The sequence below is a fragment of the Poecilia latipinna genome, unplaced genomic scaffold, assembly GCF_001443285.1.
Source record: "Poecilia latipinna isolate Pla-1442-1.1 unplaced genomic scaffold, P_latipinna-1.0 Scaffold83, whole genome shotgun sequence".
Taxonomy (NCBI): Eukaryota; Metazoa; Chordata; class Actinopteri; order Cyprinodontiformes; family Poeciliidae; genus Poecilia; species Poecilia latipinna.
The window spans coordinates 74,991-94,477 of record NW_015112699.1 but is presented as its reverse complement, the minus strand read 5'-3'; the positions used below and the strand labels follow the sequence as shown (position 1 = coordinate 94,477).

General features: G+C 36.8%; 2 protein-coding genes and 1 long non-coding RNA gene across 9 annotated transcripts in view; 1 reads left to right on the top strand and 2 right to left on the bottom strand.

Moving 5' to 3' along the window:
- Window positions 1-318: 318 nt before the first annotated feature.
- On the bottom strand, window positions 319-8,429 carry xab2 (XPA binding protein 2). The gene is made up of 19 exons (XM_015020424.1): window positions 8,260-8,429; window positions 7,801-7,949; window positions 7,590-7,713; window positions 7,253-7,450; window positions 6,709-6,843; window positions 6,439-6,603; window positions 6,142-6,286; window positions 5,905-6,056; window positions 5,691-5,810; window positions 5,455-5,586; window positions 4,049-4,180; window positions 3,828-3,941; window positions 3,559-3,721; window positions 3,252-3,442; window positions 2,687-2,809; window positions 2,428-2,599; window positions 1,237-1,363; window positions 1,033-1,142; window positions 319-924 (listed from the first exon to the last, which is right to left on the bottom strand). The coding sequence occupies exons 1-19, from the start codon at window positions 8,293-8,295 to the stop codon at window positions 863-865; spliced, it is 2,550 nt and encodes an 849-aa protein (XP_014875910.1). The 5' UTR covers window positions 8,296-8,429; the 3' UTR covers window positions 319-862.
- Window positions 8,430-12,065: 3,636 nt separating this feature from the next.
- LOC106938339 (myosin heavy chain, fast skeletal muscle) overlaps window positions 12,066-19,487 on the top strand; it is a 65,651-nt gene continuing 58,229 nt past the window's right edge. For 2 of the 7 annotated variants that reach the window (XM_015020361.1, XM_015020384.1), the window contains exons 1-25: window positions 12,066-12,116; window positions 12,261-12,482; window positions 12,580-12,723; window positions 12,825-12,981; window positions 13,057-13,084; window positions 13,182-13,293; window positions 13,402-13,494; window positions 13,583-13,646; window positions 13,805-13,903; window positions 13,989-14,092; window positions 14,177-14,315; window positions 14,397-14,515; window positions 14,616-14,765; window positions 14,849-15,019; window positions 15,273-15,416; window positions 16,667-16,829; window positions 17,097-17,173; window positions 17,256-17,343; window positions 17,447-17,564; window positions 17,650-17,773; window positions 17,863-17,999; window positions 18,106-18,361; window positions 18,577-18,819; window positions 18,929-19,105; window positions 19,204-19,349. In XM_015020361.1, coding sequence (XP_014875847.1) covers window positions 12,279-12,482; window positions 12,580-12,723; window positions 12,825-12,981; window positions 13,057-13,084; window positions 13,182-13,293; window positions 13,402-13,494; window positions 13,583-13,646; window positions 13,805-13,903; window positions 13,989-14,092; window positions 14,177-14,315; window positions 14,397-14,515; window positions 14,616-14,765; window positions 14,849-15,019; window positions 15,273-15,416; window positions 16,667-16,829; window positions 17,097-17,173; window positions 17,256-17,343; window positions 17,447-17,564; window positions 17,650-17,773; window positions 17,863-17,999; window positions 18,106-18,361; window positions 18,577-18,819; window positions 18,929-19,105; window positions 19,204-19,349 — 3,257 coding nt within the window. In that variant the 5' untranslated portion in view covers window positions 12,066-12,116; window positions 12,261-12,278. Of the gene's footprint in view, window positions 12,117-12,260; window positions 12,483-12,579; window positions 12,724-12,824; window positions 12,982-13,056; window positions 13,085-13,181; window positions 13,294-13,401; window positions 13,495-13,582; window positions 13,647-13,804; window positions 13,904-13,988; window positions 14,093-14,176; window positions 14,316-14,396; window positions 14,516-14,615; window positions 14,766-14,848; window positions 15,020-15,272; window positions 15,580-16,666; window positions 16,830-17,096; window positions 17,174-17,255; window positions 17,344-17,446; window positions 17,565-17,649; window positions 17,774-17,862; window positions 18,000-18,105; window positions 18,362-18,576; window positions 18,820-18,928; window positions 19,106-19,203; window positions 19,350-19,487 lie in introns of all 7 variants that reach the window. The other 5 variants (XM_015020351.1, XM_015020375.1, XM_015020340.1 and 2 more) reach the window with 3 other exon arrangements.
- Window positions 17,194-17,532, bottom strand: LOC106938439 (uncharacterized). Its single transcript, XR_001422621.1, has 2 exons — window positions 17,441-17,532; window positions 17,194-17,337 (listed from the first exon to the last, which is right to left on the bottom strand). It is a non-coding gene; the product is annotated as an uncharacterized LOC106938439 (long non-coding RNA).

Genomic DNA, 19,487 nt, shown 5'->3' with positions numbered 1-19,487 from the left:
ACCTACAACCTTGGTAAACAGCACACCCAAGAGCATGTCATCACATGATGCTCAAAAATGGTCTACAGGCACTGCTGTTGTAACTTTGTAAGAGGATTACTTCTCAGCTATTTTAATCTGTTGAAACAATTAGTTCAAGTCAGTACTTTATAACACATCAGTTTGTGTCTGATGATGGGGTGTCTAAATCTGATATTGAGCAAGTTTGCTTATTTATTTCAGATTTACATACTTGTCTCTTTATCCACTTTTATAACATTGCTACCTACCAGCTATATGAATAAGAAAATGAATTATGCAATTGGAACAAAACAAAAATCAAACTATTAAATCAATGATTATTTGAAATTGTATGTAATTCCACCATTCAACAACAAACAGTTTAATGTACACATGCAACCACCGCTTGAACTGAATTACTACAAAGAATTAATCTACAAGTTCTCAACTTTTTGCAAATTCTTAACATTATCATTTGTAACATTCAAAGCTAATGAAACAATGTTCCTCCCCAACATATTTAAATTTTGTTCTGGTAAAAAAACATGTATTAAATGTATTTATTTTCAAACAAAATAAGTGTGAGCAAGTATCCAACTCCAACAAAACGTATAATTTAAAAAATACCCAATAAAATGAACATGCTGGGCTTTAAGTTACTGACATCATGTGGTCAAAATAGATACAGCTCTTCACCTAAAAAACAAAACTTTAAAGGGAAAGTTCTCCTGCTGATTCTTAAGGATGTCTGTATCATTCTGTCAAACTAATGATACATCTAAACATTCACTGTAATCTAAAATATGTAGCCACTGAAATATTATATAAGTTTGGATTTTTGCTAAATTTAATGAGTCATTTTTCAGTCCTCTTTAAGACCTCCGAAGACAGCTGTTGGAACACTCTTCTGCTCAAGTTGCACCTCTGTAAAGGAAAAAAACACAGAAAATCGCATTTTTAATGACTCACAGAAATGCTTAAACAAGCAACTCACCCCCCTCACACCAGAGTTTTAATTTGTTTTACACTAACCATCGGGTCCTTGGTCATCCTCATCTTCATCCTCGTCGTCGTCAATATTTATCTCATCAGGATTGGCTTGTTTGGAAAGCTCAGCCAACTCACTGCGAGAAGTATCACTCCTGTACAGAGAGATAAGGAAAATGGTGATGCATTGAAAGTGATGGTTTTCATAAAGCCTGTGAATTAATATCTTAGTCAATCAGAATCACAAACCTGACAAACAGAATTTTCTCCTTGGGTTTGAGTTTGTCCTGCTCAGCCTCTGCAGCAAGTTGCTGAGCTTTCTGCTCCAACATTTTCATATCATCAATTCCCATCTGGCCAGGAGCAAGATCTGAAACTGACACCAAATAGAAAATATTGAGACAAATGTATCATTTATTAATGTTTCACATTTTTAAAGAATGTCTTTAACATTCTGCAAATTTAAAGGTAAAATTTCCATAACTGATTTTTCTGAATATCCCACACAGTTTACAGAACATCAATAGTAGATTAACTGACAAATACTTAGAGGAAAAACACTCTGGTGGACAGAAAATGTGTGGATTTTCTCTGACCCAGTGTGCTTTATTTTTGCTTTTGTGATCATAAATATCTGTTTAAGTAGAATAAAAATAAATAAAATAAATAAAAAAACAAAACAGGTTTGATTGCAGTTTTGCCCATAATGGAGCTTTTAATTAAGAAGAAAGATTTCCATCACTTTTGGAAACCAATTTATAAAACTGATAAATCAAAATTGTCTAAATTTCTGCCAGAAATAACCTTTTAGGCTGAAATAAAAATAATTTAAAAAACTTTATCTATCAGGTGTTTAAATAATTTGGGGTGCAACCTTAGATTTATTGGTAAGTAAATTAACCTTCTGGGGATTACAAAAGTGTTTACCTTATTTTAGTGGAAAAACATAATCTGCCTCACATTAACCCTTTATAAGTGCTGGCATTTTTCAACTTTATTTAAACTATTTACTTTTGTTAATGTTAAATTTCTAAAGAATCAAACTTGAGCTGAATAGCTTAAAAAAATAATTGAACACAGAAATACCATAGTGTATAATTTTCCAACTTTGAAAGAGGAAGTCCAGATATAAACAATCAAATGCTTCTATGTTATATAACTTATATTACTAACAATTCTGATAGCAACTATTGTGCTGTGGCCTTAGCCTGTCTGTGCATGGCTTTCACCATTTTATTTATAAAATATTCAAGTTTTACAGCTGTTTTTATAGCTGTAACTAATAATCTTACAATAGTACAAAAAACATGTAAAACAGAAAGGCAAGTCTTTTGACTGCGGTAATAGCATGACAGACCTTCATGAGTAAGAAATTAAGCAGATACTAAAACCAAGGGAAACCCACAACTAAGGGCCCAACTTTCAAATATGGTGTCTTACTAGTGCCTGTAGAGCTTGTTGAAACCTTCAGCATTTGCGAGGACATAAAGTTGACCTGGGTGTTGTAGGTAGCCTGGACACTGCGCTTGATTCTCAACATCTCCCTAATTGTATCCTCATTTCCATGGCGAATCTCAAATTCCTTCCAGGTCTGCCAGAAATTTGCTGTCACCTAAAAGACGATAAATACATCCAAATGAATTGCCATATTTTTGAACACTTTACTAAAAGAACATTAAGATAAGGTGGTTTCTTTCACCCTTGGGTCACAGATCTGAGAGCAATAGGAGTAGATTGCTCTGGCACGGTCAATCTCCCCAAGTTTGCACTCCATGTCAGCAAATCGCATACACATATCCCTCGCATGCTCATCAGGAAGAACCTGGCGGAGTATAAAAGGCAATCCTCAGATGTCGGACAATTCAGCATTTATAAAACAACACTTTTAGAAGATAAAAATATGCTATGTAAATTAAACAAATGTTGCAATCTTAGACTTGTTTTATCATTCTAGGCAAGCTCAGCACAGTAGTTCGCAAACTATAAATATACAAGTTGATTGTGTGATTTGTGGATAGGAAACATAACTTGAGATACAATAATTTAAATAACTACTATTCATACAATAAATATTGCAATTAGAATTACAAGTCTTGAACGTATTACACTTGATGTGCAACTATTGTGATGTTTTTTCTAAGGAAAACAGAAATTCAACAATCTTTATTTGACCGATTTTGTGACAAAACAACTTTCTTGGGAATCCCAAGAGAAGAATGACAAGAAACACTTCCAAGTATTATTTTATGTAACCAAAACTTCACCTCAATAGCCTTCTGGTAAATAGCTCTGGTGTACGTAACGCCATAAATTTCAGCTGCTCTCTTGATGTAGATGTTAAACATATGGTGTCTCTCTTCAGTTTCTACTGCCTGCGTTGCTCTTTCATAGACAGCCATGGCATGCCGTGCCAATCCATACTCCTCTTCCAGTTTGGCATACAACAGATAAATGGCTAAAAACAAATAGAAAGAAAACAATAACAATGTTTTAGATCAGTTTACAAGATAGAATGAGAAAATAAAATGTAGTACTGAAAAATGTTTGTGGTGTGCTATAAAGGTTGTTTACTCTTGGCAAACTTGGCAGGGCAGCCATCCAGGGCTTGTTCAAATAAATCTCTGGCTCGCTCCAATTTTTTGCCGCCATAGCGGTCAATGAACTTGGTAAGGTAAGTGTTCCAGATGTCATAAACATTTGGCCACTTGAAGAGAGCGATCCCTCGTTCATATGCCTTTTGAACAGAAGGAAACAATGAAAAATATGTTTAAATTGATCAAATAAAAATACAACTATGAGTAACAGAATACACGTTCCTGAATTGGTTCAAACATTCTTACTTTAAAGCTTTCCTCAAAGTAGTTGTGCTCTTCAAGGAACATGGCATAGTTGATGACAATTTGAGGAGTGGCAATGCGTAGATCAATAATGCGGTCATACACTGCTTTTGTAGACTGATGATCAAAACCAGAATAATAAGATATAAGGGATTAAGAACTGAAATAGAAAACTATAGATCTGATTAGGTGCTTTGTCATCTTCTACAAATTTATATACATACCTGAAAAGTCCCAAGACTCTCCTCGAGGTCTGCCAGCATAGACCAGACCTTCAGGGACTTGTAGACTCTGTTCTGGACTGGCTCAGATGAATCAAAGTACTCTGCTTTCTTAGATGGGATTGCTGTAGCTTTCTAATACAAAAATCATAAAAATATAAACTTAGTGTTGTAGCTACAATAGTAATAAAAATACAGTAGTTTCATTTCCTTTACAGTGATGCATTTGAAGTATTTGCCTTAAATGTTAATATTTTACAAATTTGTGTTCAATAGGTTTCTTTTTAATGACTTCTAAACAATCAGTTTTCATGTGAATGTTGTCAGTGTCTCCTTGAACACAATGAAACCAACCAAACAATGAAATATTGTTACACTCTCAATGCTTTCAGACAAATAAAAAAATTATATACTTTTGTCATTTTCCTGATTTTTCTTTAATTTGTAACAGACAAATGAAACAAACATATGCGTTTGTGTTGTTGTAGTTCCTGAATTTGCCAATAGATGTCCCTACGCACCTAGTTTATAGAACAGCAATGCATTTGCTACTTGTACTGCTTCATGATGTATTTGCTAGTTCTTTGTTTTGAGACCAAATATATTTTCATAGCATATTAGTAGGCATCTGGGGGGGAGCATAAGGAAGCTTTTCAAATAGCCTGTTTGTAAGTGTGAACAGTTATCTTTGAACAGTCTGTCTGTTGCTTTTGACAGAGGAGGATAGTATTTTAAGACACACTTTGTACAGAAAATGATACATTAAGATAAATTCAACATGTCAGTGTCTCTGCACTCCAACTTCTTTACTGTTCCTCTCTTGTTTGGTGCTTTTGTTCATCTCAATTTCATCTAATCAATCCCCAGTGGGTCAAGACAGATTTCCTAAGTCAGGCTTGGTTGGAAGTGTTTTCTGTTACAAGGCAGCCTTAACTCTCCACTATTACCTGTTATCAAATGAATACATATGAAGTGGAAATGATTCACAGCTCTGACTGAGCAGAAAGTGTTGGTCTGAGCTGGAAAAAACAACTTTCACAGACTAAGATTTAATAAATGACATAGGAAATCTGGATATTCTGCTAAACTTATAACTGGAGTGTTATGAACTGAAACAATAGATTAGACTTATTGGATGATGTTCTAATAATATGCTGAATTGATAAAAATCAGACATAACATCCAAAGAATAGTTTATGTTGGTATGACCTTAACGTTGAATTATTATTATTATTATTATTTTTTTTAAAGAGCTTTTCAAACGCTTTGCTGTTTGGCATGTTAGTATTTTCCTTGTCCCATCCAAGAAAAGATAGAAATAGCAAACAGAAATAAAGGAAGAAAAAAATAACAAATTATGTTGATACAGCATCTGTAAACAACAAAAACATCTACTAGAAAAATTTTACCCTCAGTATGCGTAGTGCCTGATCATAATTCTCATGGCGAAGTTCCATCTCTCCATATTCACACCAAACTGCAGCAAGGTCATCCACTTGTTTGTAGTTTACTTTAGTAGCCTTCTCAAAGATTGTCCTGGCCTGAGTCAGGAAATATGAGACATATAAATTAAAAGGAAAAACTATCATCCATCCTAAATTCAAAGAATCTATGCAGTTCCGAAGGAAAGACTTTGGTAACTTACGTCATCCAGCTGTTCATTTTCCTCATAGAATTTAGCAAAAGAAACCCAGAGAGAATGAGGTTTTCCAGTGGCCTTCATTGGATCCACTGTCTGTACTGCCTCAGTGTATGTATTGATGATCTGGAGTGGACACATTTTTTGATCCATTTATCAGTACTGTGTGATAGACACTTAGAGATATAGAAATATTTTTAATAAAGGCCCTTAAACTTACCTGTCGTGGATTTCCTTCATAAAGTTTTACTCGCTTGTGCCACTCGTGCACATTATGGGGATTCTGCCTCAGCAGTACACTGTTGAGCAGAAGTGGCCGCCGGGCAATTAGCTGCTCAAAGCGGGCCAGACGAAGCTCCAGGTCTATGTCATCTGGTTGGAGAAAGGAAAAAAAAAAATCTGACATTTATAAGTGGTACTGTGGAAGAAAGGTGCCTTAATGCTAACTCACACAAACCTTCCTCCTCTTGTCCCATCTCAGCAGTGGTCTCCATCTTTGCAGCAATCATGCTCTCCTCAAACTGAGCATAGCTATCAAACACTTGAGTGAAATCCCTCACAGTTACTACAGTAAGTATGGCTTCCTCATAAACATCCCGTGCCTGAAGAAACAGATTTTTTTGGTTGTTGAAAAGGGATGCATGATGTGTCATTATAATGGTCTCTTTAATTCACAAATATGGAGCAAAGGTTTAAAATCCTAAATTAAAAACTGATTGATACATAAAAATATAAGCAATTCAGTGAAACGTACTTTCTCAAAGTGGCCACTCCTGATGTAATAATCAGCCAAAGAGCACCAAAGTTTTCCAAGTTGGTCTGTAAAGCGTGTGAGGCCACCTCGTATGATGGCTCCAACATTTAAAGAGGTCACTTTATCGGGATTCTGAGAGATCAGGTCGCACAGCTCGTGCCACAGCTAAACAAAAAAGTAAAAATACACGCAGAAAAAGGATTTGTATGTTACTATGATCAGAATAATAGAGACATATTTGAAGGTGCTAGACCTAAAATGTCGTTTTACCTGATAGTTGGACTTGCCCTCTTTGGACACAAAGCTTTCATCGTTTACAATTGCTGCTAATCGCACAGCTGCTTCATCCAAGCGACCAACAGACCGCAAGTAGTCTATGTACTCTTCTGCATTCTCTGGAGATAGCTACAAGGTATGAAGAGAAGACAGAATACTTTGGAAAATGTACAGAACTATTGCACTTAGATCTCTAAAGCATAATCTTTGTTACCTTTACAACAGCGATGTTGCGATATGCAGATACCAGAAGAATGCTAGAAAATGTGCTGTTAAACTTCTTTTAATCAGAATCAAAACTACATATTTTGTTGACTAAAACACATAAGTTCAGCTATTCTCAAAGCAAACAAACAAAAAAACAATCAAATACTTTTACTTAGCAAAGAGCTTTCAGGAATTCACGTAAAATGTTACCACGCAAGCAAAAATACCGACCGCACAGTGAAATTACAGAAAATTTCCCTACATGTAATTATAGCATGAATTCTTACATGACAGGCGCTGTACAGAAATGCTTTGTGCTCCATGATCTCACCTTAAGGTACCTTCGATATACCCGCAGGGCTGTTTCAGGCAGGGGCAGGCTGTGAACGAAGCGCAGGTACAAAGGCCAGATTCGTGGGTGCTGGGTTACAGGTAGTGCTCTTAGAGCCCGGTCAAACGTTCTCCGACTTCTCGTGATCTTACACTGTGACACGACGAACTGACAGTAATCAATCCATATCCTGGGCATCTACATTTATGAAAAAAAAAAAAAAATATTGGTTAGTTTAAAAAAAAAAAAAAAAAAAACACAGCCAAGACCCCACAATGTTTTCACTGTATGATTATTTTATTTACTGTTACATTGCTGGATTTTGAGTCAATACTACCTTGTGCATAAACACAAGTGCTCTTTCGTGGCAGTTATTGACCTCTTCATATGCTGGATCTGTAATGCATTTTCCTTTGACTTGTTTCCTCCTTTCTCTCAGATAATTGTACCACAACTTATAGCTGTAAAAATGAAGGGAAATTTTGGTTTAAAAAGAGAGAGGGCCATCTTTACCAAGATGTGCAATTTTATCTTTCAGTAAAAGTTACCTTCCAGGCAATTCCTTCAGAGCCCGTTCATATATCATGTTCAGGGTGGATTTGGCTCCATTTTGTTTGAATTCAATGTAGCGCATCCAACACTTGACTGAGTATGGATTCCTGATAATCTCCTCTTCATAGGGAAGATCATCATCCTCCTGAAAAAGTAACACAAACAGCAAACACGAAAGACAATGTAAGTTAAAATCTACGAAAGAGTGACGTTTGAATTTATTTCACTAAAGCAATATAAAGTATTGCGGCAAGTATTACGGTTAAAATTGCAACGATGTCTTGACAGCAATAAAAAGTTATCATGAAGTATAACTTCATGAAAACACACAAAACACAACTGTCTCTTTCAATTTTATGTACCCAGCCAGGCTAGATTTACGCTAGCTAGCTAGCAAGAACTAATGTTAGATATAGTGATAGATATTATATCGTATTTTCATTTGTATTACTTACAAATAAAACGTCAGCTTTTCCATTTAGGGAAGGCATTTCTTTCAAGACAGTATCAACTCTGGAGTTAAAACTCAGTGCTAACTTTTGAAAAGCTAAACTAGCTTGCAAACTCAAAGCGTGTAGCCCTCCATGTAACTTCCGGTGGTGCCGTTACAAAGCACGCAAGCGCATTCAAAACGAACTACAAACCTGGGGGAAGTTTGTAGTTTTTCTGCGGCTTGTTGTTAACGAACAGCAGGGTTTATTACTGCCACCAGGTGGTGTTTAAAGGAAATGAAGTAAAAAAGGCCAACACCAGAAAGATATCACTGAAACCTTAAAAAAATATATCTTTGTGTCTGTTTTTGTTCCAGTCAAACGTTAAATCTATGTTATTTCTTTTTCTTTCCTTTTGACAAAATTGTTCATGAAAAATATAATTCTTATCCTGTAAAATATAATTAAGACAGCCAACACCTTTTCATATAGCCATATTTCTTCAGAATCAACCAGTTAATCAATTTTCTTAATTGTTTAAGATTTTTATCACAATTTCTCAGCTACTGTTAAGCAATTATTGAACATGGTATCTTTTCTTTTTATCTACAGTGGTACTCAAAATTCTACACACCCCTACAAAAATCCCAATATTCTGTTACTTAAAAAATTTAAATATGATAAATTATATATATATTTTTTACAGATATAATGTTGCCATAATCCTATACAACTGAACTGAAAAAAACATATGTTATGTTATGATATGCACCTTTTAAGCATTGAATCTTCTTTGATAGCAGTACAACAGCATGCCAAATACTAATTTTCCAGAACACATCTTGATGATGCACAAGACCTTTGGGAAAACATTCTGTGGATAGATAACACAAAAGCTGAACTGTTTGGGAGGTGTGTGAACCCATTGCATCTGTTTTAAAAGTAACACCAAGTTTACGAAAAATAATATTATACTGATAGTAAAATATGGTGGTGGTAGTGTGATGGTCTAGGGATGTTGTGCTTCTTCAAGATCTGGAAGGCTTCCTGTGCTGAATGCAACAATGGATTCTGCTGTCTACCAAAACTCCTGAAAAAAAAAAAGTCTGGCTATCTGTTTGTGACCTTGAGCTGAAACTATCTTGGGTTCTGCATCAAGATAATGATTCAAAACACTTCAGCAAGTCTACCACTGAATGACTGAAGAAAAACAATTGAAGACTTTGGAGTGGTCTAGTTAAAGTTCTGACCTGAATCCTGTTGAGATGTTGTGACCTTTTATTGCTTACAAAAATCATCCAATGTAGCTAAATTACAACAATTCCCCAAATATGAGTGGGCCGAAAATCCACTCATATTGTAACTTATCGCAAATGCTTGATTGTAGTTGTTGCTGCTAAGGGTGGCCCAACTAGCTATTAGTTTTAGGGAAATCACTTTTATCACATAGGTAGGTTTGGATTTTTGTACTCCTTTAATAATAAACACCTTAATTAATAAGCTGCATTTGGTGTTTCCTTGTATTTGACTAACATTTAAATTGGTTTGATGAACTGAAACAGTGAGATAAACATGCAAAAAAATAGGAACACTTTTCCACACACATTACATGTGTAAAAGCTTTTGAAATGATTTAACAATATTTTTAATGGCATTTTATAATGGGTGCATAAATGTCTGAAAGTTGCTACATTTTCACTTGCAATATATAAATATATTGCAAGTGACCTCATGGACCCAATAGGTAACATGTAAGTGTTTTGAGAGTGACAATTAATGGCTTAAGAATCAAATTGTATACCCGCTTTATTCTTGCAGAGTTGCAGGACAGACAATATGAGTCTTGCACAGTTCTTTGTAGATGCTGAAAGGCAAGTATATACTTAAATTTATATAAAGACTTTTGTGGGGCCTTCATGTGGTTGAGTGGTGGAGCAGAAGCAGCACATGCTGAGGCTGTGATCCTTGTTGCAGCTGTCCATGGTCTTAATCCTAGACATGGGGCCATTTACTGCAAGTCTTTACTTTTTTCTCTCAGCTTTACTTCCTGTCCAACTAACAGTGACAAACAACCTCTTAAGAAAATGGAGTTACCTTAAATTTTCAGTGTTCCTGTTGATACTGACTCTAATGAAACCTGAAGAGCCTGATGTAAGCTTTGTGCCATTTGGAGTCTATTCTTCTGAACCACAGAAAGCTTAACAAAGAAAACTCATTTGTTCTGCTCTTGGATACAAAGAAATATTGTACGAACCAATATAAATTTTAAAATTCTATGAAAAGTGTAATAAACTATTAAGTCAAATAAATAAAACAGCAGATTCTTTTCTTACTGTCTAAAAATAGAAACTGCTGTAAAGACTAATAAATATCAGAGATCTATTATGCCAAGTAATCCCCTTTTAAAAAGTATTAGCCAGTTGTTTGTGCAATGAATATTTCTCAAGCTTTGGCTACTGAAGGATCAAAATCAAAGTTGAATAGTTTTTCAAGGACACCAACTGTCTACAACAGCAATATCCTTTGAATAAAATGAAGCATGAGGATAAAGATCTTGGATATTAAAGTGATACTTATTATAGATCTTCTCTCACCCTGGTTGGCAAATGTTCTTCCCTTCCTTTTAAGTCAAGGTGTAACACCGTTTGAACTTTATGGAAAGGGCCTTACATTCAGTTTTATTAGAGGAATATGAGCTGTGCCAGTGTTCTGCAACCGTATACCAGCACCACTTGGGAGCTTCCCCAAATGAATTTCTGTTCTTGGCGATGGGCTTGTTTATTTGCAGGGCTAAGAAGACACAACTTCTCACTACAAAGTTATCAGTTCTTTAAACTTCATCATATTTTAGAGAGTAACAATTAAAATGTATTTGTATAAATTATTTATAAGAGCACATGTATGTCATGGCATGTATTTTGGGACATACTTTGAAGATTACTGTCAGACGTATGCTTTATGAGCAAAAGACATGCTTATATGAGAAAGATGTGATTGAAAATGACTCATACTAAATAACAAACTCTCAAAATTAATTGATGCATTTCTGTACCGCTAGTGTGTCATAAGAGAAAAAATATCATTATTTTTAATTGCAAATATTTGAAATGTGGATATGCTTTCAGACTTGATACTTGTGATATTTACTGAGATTTTACTAAAGGCAATGCATATGGGTTTGAGAAAGAAAGGTCAAGTGACGGGTTCCTTAATTTAGCAATTGAGAATTTTAATTATTCATTACATTCATTATTGATGCATATTATAGAATTAAAACACTGTTTCAAATGCAGTGTTAATTGTTTTTTAGTTGCATTTTCTTTTTATTCCAATTAACAAGTTTTCAGTCTAATGTTTTTTAACATATGGTTCTGAATTATTTTGATTTAGTAAAAAAGTAAAAAAAAAAATTGTTTGACAAAGCTCTTAGTTTAATAGCTAGTAAATGTTATATCAAAAAATAGCAGTCTGATCCTGAAATGTCACACGTTGGGTCTTAAGATGACAAGGATGCTTGACCAAATGGAGAAGCAGGCTGCTGCTGACCGAGGCATTTTCAGCCTGTATAAAAGCAGCAGCCCCAGACTCCGCTGAGAACTGATGGGTATCCCTTACAGGTCAGTCCTTTGTTGTTTACATTAACTTATACTTGCTTTGGTTTAAGAGATTAACTTCATGTGTCTCTTTCTGTTGCTTCTGTGATATCAAGTGGTTCTTTTGTATTGCTGATTTGAGTTATTTGAAATTAAACAACTCCATAATTAATCTAGGAGACTTTAAAATTAAAATATTTCAGAAAAGTATTTTGAGATTAATCATGTAAATCTTTCTTTTAGCAGCATCTTTAGGCATCATTAAACATCAACTCAGCTGGGAGGAAGGTAGGATTTATATGTACAATAATAAAAGTATAATAGATACAATAGATTTTGATTTTCTAGAAATGTGTGTATGTTCCAGAATATCATACAAATTTTATGAAAACAAATAAGATTAAACCAATTCAAAAGTTGTTATTCTTACAGGACTGAAAAGTTGCCAAAATGAGCACGGATGCAGAGATGGAGGCCTATGGCCCAGCGGCCATATATCTCCGCAAGCCAGAAAGGGAGAGGATTGAAGCTCAGGCCGCTCCATTTGATGCTAAAACAGCTTACTTTGTGGTGGATCCTGATGAGATGTATCTCAAGGGTAAACTTGTGAAGAAAGAAGGTGGCAAAGCCACTGTTGAGATAGAAGGAGGGAAGGTGGGTTAAGCTTTGTTCAATTTTTTAATTTTGTCCTTTTCTAATTCCTCTCGGATTTTATATTTTAAACACGTGTGACAGTCCATGTTTTTTTTAGACTGTAACAGTCAAAGAGGATGATATTCATCCCAGGAATCCTCCAAAGTTCGACAAAATTGAGGACATGGCCATGATGACCCACCTCAACGAGCCTTGTGTGTTGTATAACCTCAAAGATCGGTTTGCATCTTGGATGATCTACGTGAGGATTTAGGATGAAAACATTACCATAAAAATCTAAAAAAAAAATACCAACTCAAAAGCAGGCCAGGATATTAAATAAGAATATATCTGTCTTTTCAGACTTACTCTGGCTTGTTTTGTGTCGTTGTGAACCCCTACAAGTGGCTCCCAGTGTACGATGCTGTTGTTGTTGGGGCATACAGAGGCAAGAAGAGGATTGAGGCACCCCCTCACATCTTCTCTGTCTCTGACAATGCCTATCAGTTCATGCTCACAGGTAAGATTTTGAACAGTGAGAGATGGTGATGCATATTTACTGCAAACCATATATATTTACAAATATTTCTTTCAGATCGTGAGAACCAGTCCATCCTCATCACGTAAGTAACAAAAAAAAAAATAAATGTTTATACATATTTACAGAAGTGTAACAATGAGGCTGAATAATCTGAATGATCACTTATTCCTCTCCTCTAGTGGAGAATCCGGTGCTGGAAAAACTGTAAACACCAAGCGTGTCATCCAGTACTTTGCAACAATTGCAATGACTGGATCTAAGAAGGCAGAACCAGTGGCTGGAAAAATGCAGGTACACAATGTTTTTTGTGTACAAAGGTCAGAGAATTACCTCTTACATTTTACATATAAGAGGTATATGTGAAATGTAAAATCAAATGTTAAAAATATATTTTTGCAGGGTTCACTGGAAGATCAAATCATTGCAGCAAACCCTCTGCTGGAGGCCTATGGTAATGCCAAAACTGTGAGGAACGACAACTCCTCTCGTTTTGTGAGTATTAAGGGAGGGGAAGAAAGAATATCATGATTTTTGGAGTTGCATATGAAGAATCCTAATAGCCAGATTATTACATGTTTAGGGTAAATTCATCAGAATCCATTTCGGAACCAGTGGCAAGCTGGCCTCAGCAGACATTGAAACATGTAAGTTGTTTTCACAAATTATTATTTGACTTGAAAATGGATCTTGATTTAAATGCAGTATAACGTTGTATGGAAAATATTTAAAGACATGCACTCTTCTTGGGTGGTGAAACATATCTGCAGTATATTATTTTCCCACACTAATCTTTCAAATTTAGATCTGCTGGAGAAGTCCCGTGTCACCTTCCAGCTGTCTGCTGAGAGAAGTTACCACATCTTCTATCAACTGATGACAGGTCACAAGCCTGAGCTGCTAGGTATAATATTAGATCACTTGCTCACAACAATTCAATGAAAAAACGCTCTATGGATGTTATAGCTATTTCTTCCAATTCTTTGCAGAGGCTCTATTGATCACTACCAATCCCTATGACTATCATATGATCAGTCAGGGTGAGGTGACTGTCAAGAGTATAAATGATGTGGAGGAGTTCATTGCAACAGATGTAGGTCTGCATGTTTAGGTAACACAAATCTTACGTTTCATGGGATGTTTGAAAGTTTAACTACAAACTTGATATCTATTGTAGACTGCAATTGATATCTTGGGCTTCACTGCTGATGAGAAGATCAATATCTACAAGCTCACTGGTGCTGTGATGCATCATGGCAACATGAAGTTCAAGCAGAAACAGCGTGAGGAGCAGGCTGAACCAGATGGCACGGAGGGTAAAAATTATAACATTTTTAGAAATGCTTCATTGTGCTGTCAAGCTTTCCTCATTTAAATAATGGTCTTTTTTCTAAAAGTGGCTGATAAAATCGCCTACCTCTTGGGTCTGAACTCAGCTGATATGCTGAAGGCTCTGTGCTACCCAAGAGTCAAAGTCGGAAATGAGATGGTCACCAAAGGTCAAACCGTCCCACAGGTAAACTCTGTAATAGTTGTTTTTGGTCAACCAAAAACATTTCTTAACTGTTGGGACTATGCAAGGCAGTTTACTACATAAACTTAATTTATTCTTCTAGGTGAACAACGCTGTCAGTGCTCTGTGCAAGTCTGTCTATGAGAAAATGTTCTTGTGGATGGTCATCCGTATCAATGAGATGCTGGACACAAAGCAGGCGAGAGCCTTCTTCATTGGAGTCTTGGACATTGCTGGCTTTGAGATCTTTGATGTGAGTGAAGAAAACCTCAAAAATGTTTTATGAAACAGTGTTGATTTCCAATTAATAAAAAAAAAACCTCTCAATAATTACAGTTCAACAGCTTGGAGCAGCTCTGCATCAACTTCACCAATGAGAAACTGCAACAGTTCTTCAACCACCACATGTTTGTCCTGGAGCAAGAAGAGTACAAGAAGGAAGGCATTGAGTGGGAGTTCATTGACTTCGGTATGGACTTGGCTGCCTGCATTGAGCTTATTGAGAAGGTGAGTAGTTGTTTTAAAAATGTTCTTGTTCAAATACTAGTATTGTTTGAATACTTACTGGATTTTCATTCAACTTTCAAAAAAGATTGACAGAAACCTGCAAAACAACTTGAACTGAGATTTGATCATATCCTGTTGAATAACTGTGATAAAACATTTGTTCAATTTATTCTGCAAGTTCATCTGAAAATATTTACATGCGTTTGATTAAAGTTTTAACTAAAGTGAAATTTAAAATGGTAATTGTTCACAGCCAATGGGCATCTTCTCCATCCTTGAAGAGGAGTGCATGTTCCCCAAAGCCTCTGATACAACTTTCAAGAACAAGCTGAATGATCAGCATCTTGGCAAGAGTAAAGCCTATGAGAAACCCAAGCCTGGAAAGGGCAAAGCTGAGGCTCACTTCTCCCTGGTTCACTATGCTGGTACAGTGGACTACAACATCACTGGCTGGCTGGACAAGAACAAGGACCCACTGAACGATTCAGTGGTTCAGCTCTACCAGAAGTCCTCAAACAAACTGCTTTGTCTTCTCTATGTAGCTCATGCTTCAGGAGAGGGTATGATTACCATGAACTAGTCAGTCAGTCAGTCAGTCAGACAGACAGACAGACAGACAGACAGACAGACAGACAGACAGACAGACAGACAGACAGACAGACATTTAAAATTTTTATTGATCAGACGAAACATGTGCTGTACTGCTATTTGTTTTTTTTTTTCAAACAGAGTCTGGTGGTGGTGGCAAGAAGGCTGGCAAGAAGAAGGGTGGTTCCTTCCAGACTGTGTCTGCTCTTTTCAGGGTATGGACAATTTTTCGAGAACTGTCAGAAAAGTAATGGTTTAAAATCATCCATGGAATAATTTTACGATGCTGATCTACAGGAGAACTTGGGCAAGCTAATGACCAACTTGAGGAGCACTCATCCTCACTTTGTGCGTTGCCTGATTCCCAATGAGTCAAAGACCCCAGGTAAGAAGCTCAGCCGTAGAAATTTGACATTAAGTTGACATTAAGAAATTTTACATGATATTGCTTGGAGACACTGTTGAATTATTTTTCACTAAATATATTACCAACCCTCAGGTCTTATGGAGAACTTCTTGGTCATCCACCAGCTCAGGTGTAACGGTGTGCTGGAGGGCATCAGGATCTGCAGAAAGGGCTTCCCCAGCAGAATCCTCTACGGTGACTTCAAGCAGAGGTAGCTGCTGTCTTTCTAAATGTGAAGAAATGTTTTCAGATGTGAAGATGGAAAAAAGCAAAATCCAGATTTTCTCTCATAGATACAAGGTATTGAATGCCAGTGTTATCCCTGAGGGACAGTTTATTGACAACAAGAAGGCTTCAGAGAAGCTGCTGGGCTCCATTGATGTGGACCACACTCAGTACAAGTTTGGACACACTAAGGTATGTTGGAAAAATACATTAATGACATTGCTGGGAACAATTCCTTTGTGTCCATGTGTTTTAACTTGCAAAGTTTTGCTAATATAGGTGTTCTTCAAAGCTGGTCTTCTGGGTACTCTTGAGGAGATGAGAGATGAAAAACTGGCTGAGCTGGTTACCATGACTCAGGCTCTCTGCAGAGGATATGTCATGAGGAAGGAGTTTGTGAAGATGANCCTGGAAAGGGCAAAGCTGAGGCTCACTTCTCCCTGGTTCACTATGCTGGTACAGTGGACTACAACATCACTGGCTGGCTGGACAAGAACAAGGACCCACTGAATGATTCAGTGGTTCAGCTCTACCAGAAGTCTGGAAACAAGTTGATGTGCTTCCTGTATGCAGCTCATGCTGGAGCCGAGGGTAAGAACCAGTAAAATATACAGATATCCTTAAACTGAGTAGCTTAATCTATTACATGAGAAACAGCTTGAATACACAAGCCAGAATACACGGTCCAGAAAAGTTTGAACCTTCATCTTATTAGGGTTTTCTGTTCAGTGATACCTAAATTGTGCCACTAAAATGAGTTTTAAACATATCTGAAATAAATGTCATGAAATCATGTTGTAAAGAGAGCTTAGAAAAGGTAATGTTTGACTACCATTGTTTTCACTGTCATAATTTCAGCTGAGGCTAGTGGTGGTGGCAAGAAGGGTGGTAAGAAGAAGGGTGGTTCCTTCCAGACTGTGTCTGCTCTTTTCAGGGTATGGACATTTTTTCGAGAACTGTCAAAAAAGTAATGGTTTAAAATCATCCATGGAATAATTTTATGATGCTGATCTACAGGAGAACTTGGGCAAGCTGATGACCAACTTGAGGAGCACTCATCCTCACTTTGTGCGTTGCCTGATTCCCAATGAGTCAAAGACTCCAGGTAAGAAGCTCAGTCGTAGAAATTTGACATTAAGAAATTTTACACAATATTATTTGGAGACACAGTTGAATTATTTTACACTAAATATATTACCAACCCTCAGGTCTTATGGAGAACTTCTTGGTCATCCACCAGCTGAGGTGTAACGGTGTGCTGGAGGGCATCAGGATCTGCAGAAAGGGCTTCCCTAGCAGAATCCTCTACGGTGATTTCAAGCAGAGGTAGCTGCTGTTGTCTTTCTGAATGTGAAGAAATGTTTTCAGATGTGAAGATGGAAAAAAGCAAAATCCACATTTTCTCTCATAGATATAAAGTACTGAATGCCAGTGTTATCCCTGAGGGACAGTTTATTGACAACAAGAAGGCTTCAGAGAAGCTGCTGGGCTCCATTGATGTGGACCACACTCAGTACAAGTTTGGACACACTAAGGTATGTTGGAAAAATACATTAATGACATTTGCTGGGAATGATTCCTTTGTATCCATGTGTTTTAACTTGCAAAGGTTTTGATATTATAGGTGTTCTTCAAAGCTGGTCTTCTGGGTACTCTTGAGGAGATGAGAGATGAAAAACTGGCTGAGCTGGTTACCATGACTCAGGCTCTCTGCAGAGGATATGTCATGAGGAAGGAGTTTGTGAAGATGATGGAGAGGAGGTGGGGGCATTATTTTGACTGCTAAAAAGTTGCCGTTGCCTTTTAAAACAAGATCCTTCTTTAGAAAAACTGATATTTTGTTATGATTAACTGATTTTTCAACCAGAGAGGCTATCTATTCCATCCAATACAACATCCGTTCATTCATGAATGTCAAGAACTGGCCATGGATGACCCTGTACTTCAAGATCAAGCCTCTGCTGAAGAGTGCAGAGACTGAGAAGGAGTTGCAGAATATGAAGGAGAACTATGAAAAGATGAAGACAGACCTGGCTGCTGCTTTGGCCAAGAAGAAGGAACTGGAGGAGAAAATGGTCTCTATGCTCCAGGAGAAGAATGACTTGCAGCTTCAAGTAGCTGCTGTGAGTAGGCAGATTTCTTGAATGTGATTTATTTATATTCATACTAGAGTAATTAACCATGTAGTTCCTATGTTCATAAACTAACATAACATTGGTGTTATGTATTTGGTGATCACCAGGTCTGTGTAAAAAGTACATGTTTTTGAATCATCCTTATTAAATAGATATGTATGTAAAAAAAACATTAACGCATGTTTCTTCCCCCTCAATCACAGGAAGTTGAGAATCTCTCAGATGCTGAGGAAAGGTGTGAAGGGCTGATTAAGAGCAAGATCCAGCTTGAGGCCAAACTCAAGGAGACAAGTGAGAGACTGGAGGATGAAGAGGAAATCAACGCTGAGCTGACTGCCAAGAAAAGGAAGCTGGAGGATGAATGCTCTGAGCTGAAGAAGGACATTGATGACTTGGAGCTCACCTTGGCTAAAGTGGAGAAGGAGAAACATGCCACTGAAAACAAGGTTCACATCACTGAGACACCATTAGCAGAATATAATAAGCCAATCCATAGAATTTATGAAATCTACAACACTAAACTTCAATTAAAATTGGGTATTTCAAAACCTTTAGGTGAAAAACCTGACAGAGGAGATGGCAACTCAAGATGAGGCCATTGCCAAGCTCACCAAGGAGAAGAAAGCCCTCCAAGAGGCCCATCAGCAAACACTGGATGATCTCCAGGCAGAGGAAGACAAAGTCAACACTCTGACCAAGGCCAAGACAAAGCTGGAACAGCAAGTGGACGATGTAAGAAAGCGGTTTATTTGTCTTCCTCATTAGGCTTTAGCCTAATGATGCAGTCTTTGTACTGATTACTGTGTTTGAATGTACCTATTATACAATAGCTTGAGGGTTCATTGGAGCAAGAGAAAAAACTCCGTATGGACCTTGAGAGGGCCAAGAGAAAGCTTGAAGGAGATCTAAAACTGGCCCAGGAATCCATTATGGATCTGGAGAATGACAAGCAACAGTCTGAGGAGAAAATCAAGAAGTGAGTGCAGACTATCTTTATTTTTCAACATGTGTTAGTGTCATGTCAAATAATTGAGCTCAACACTACTTTTTGAAATACAGGAAGGACTTTGAAATCAGCCAGCTTCTCAGCAAGATTGAGGACGAACAGTCCCTT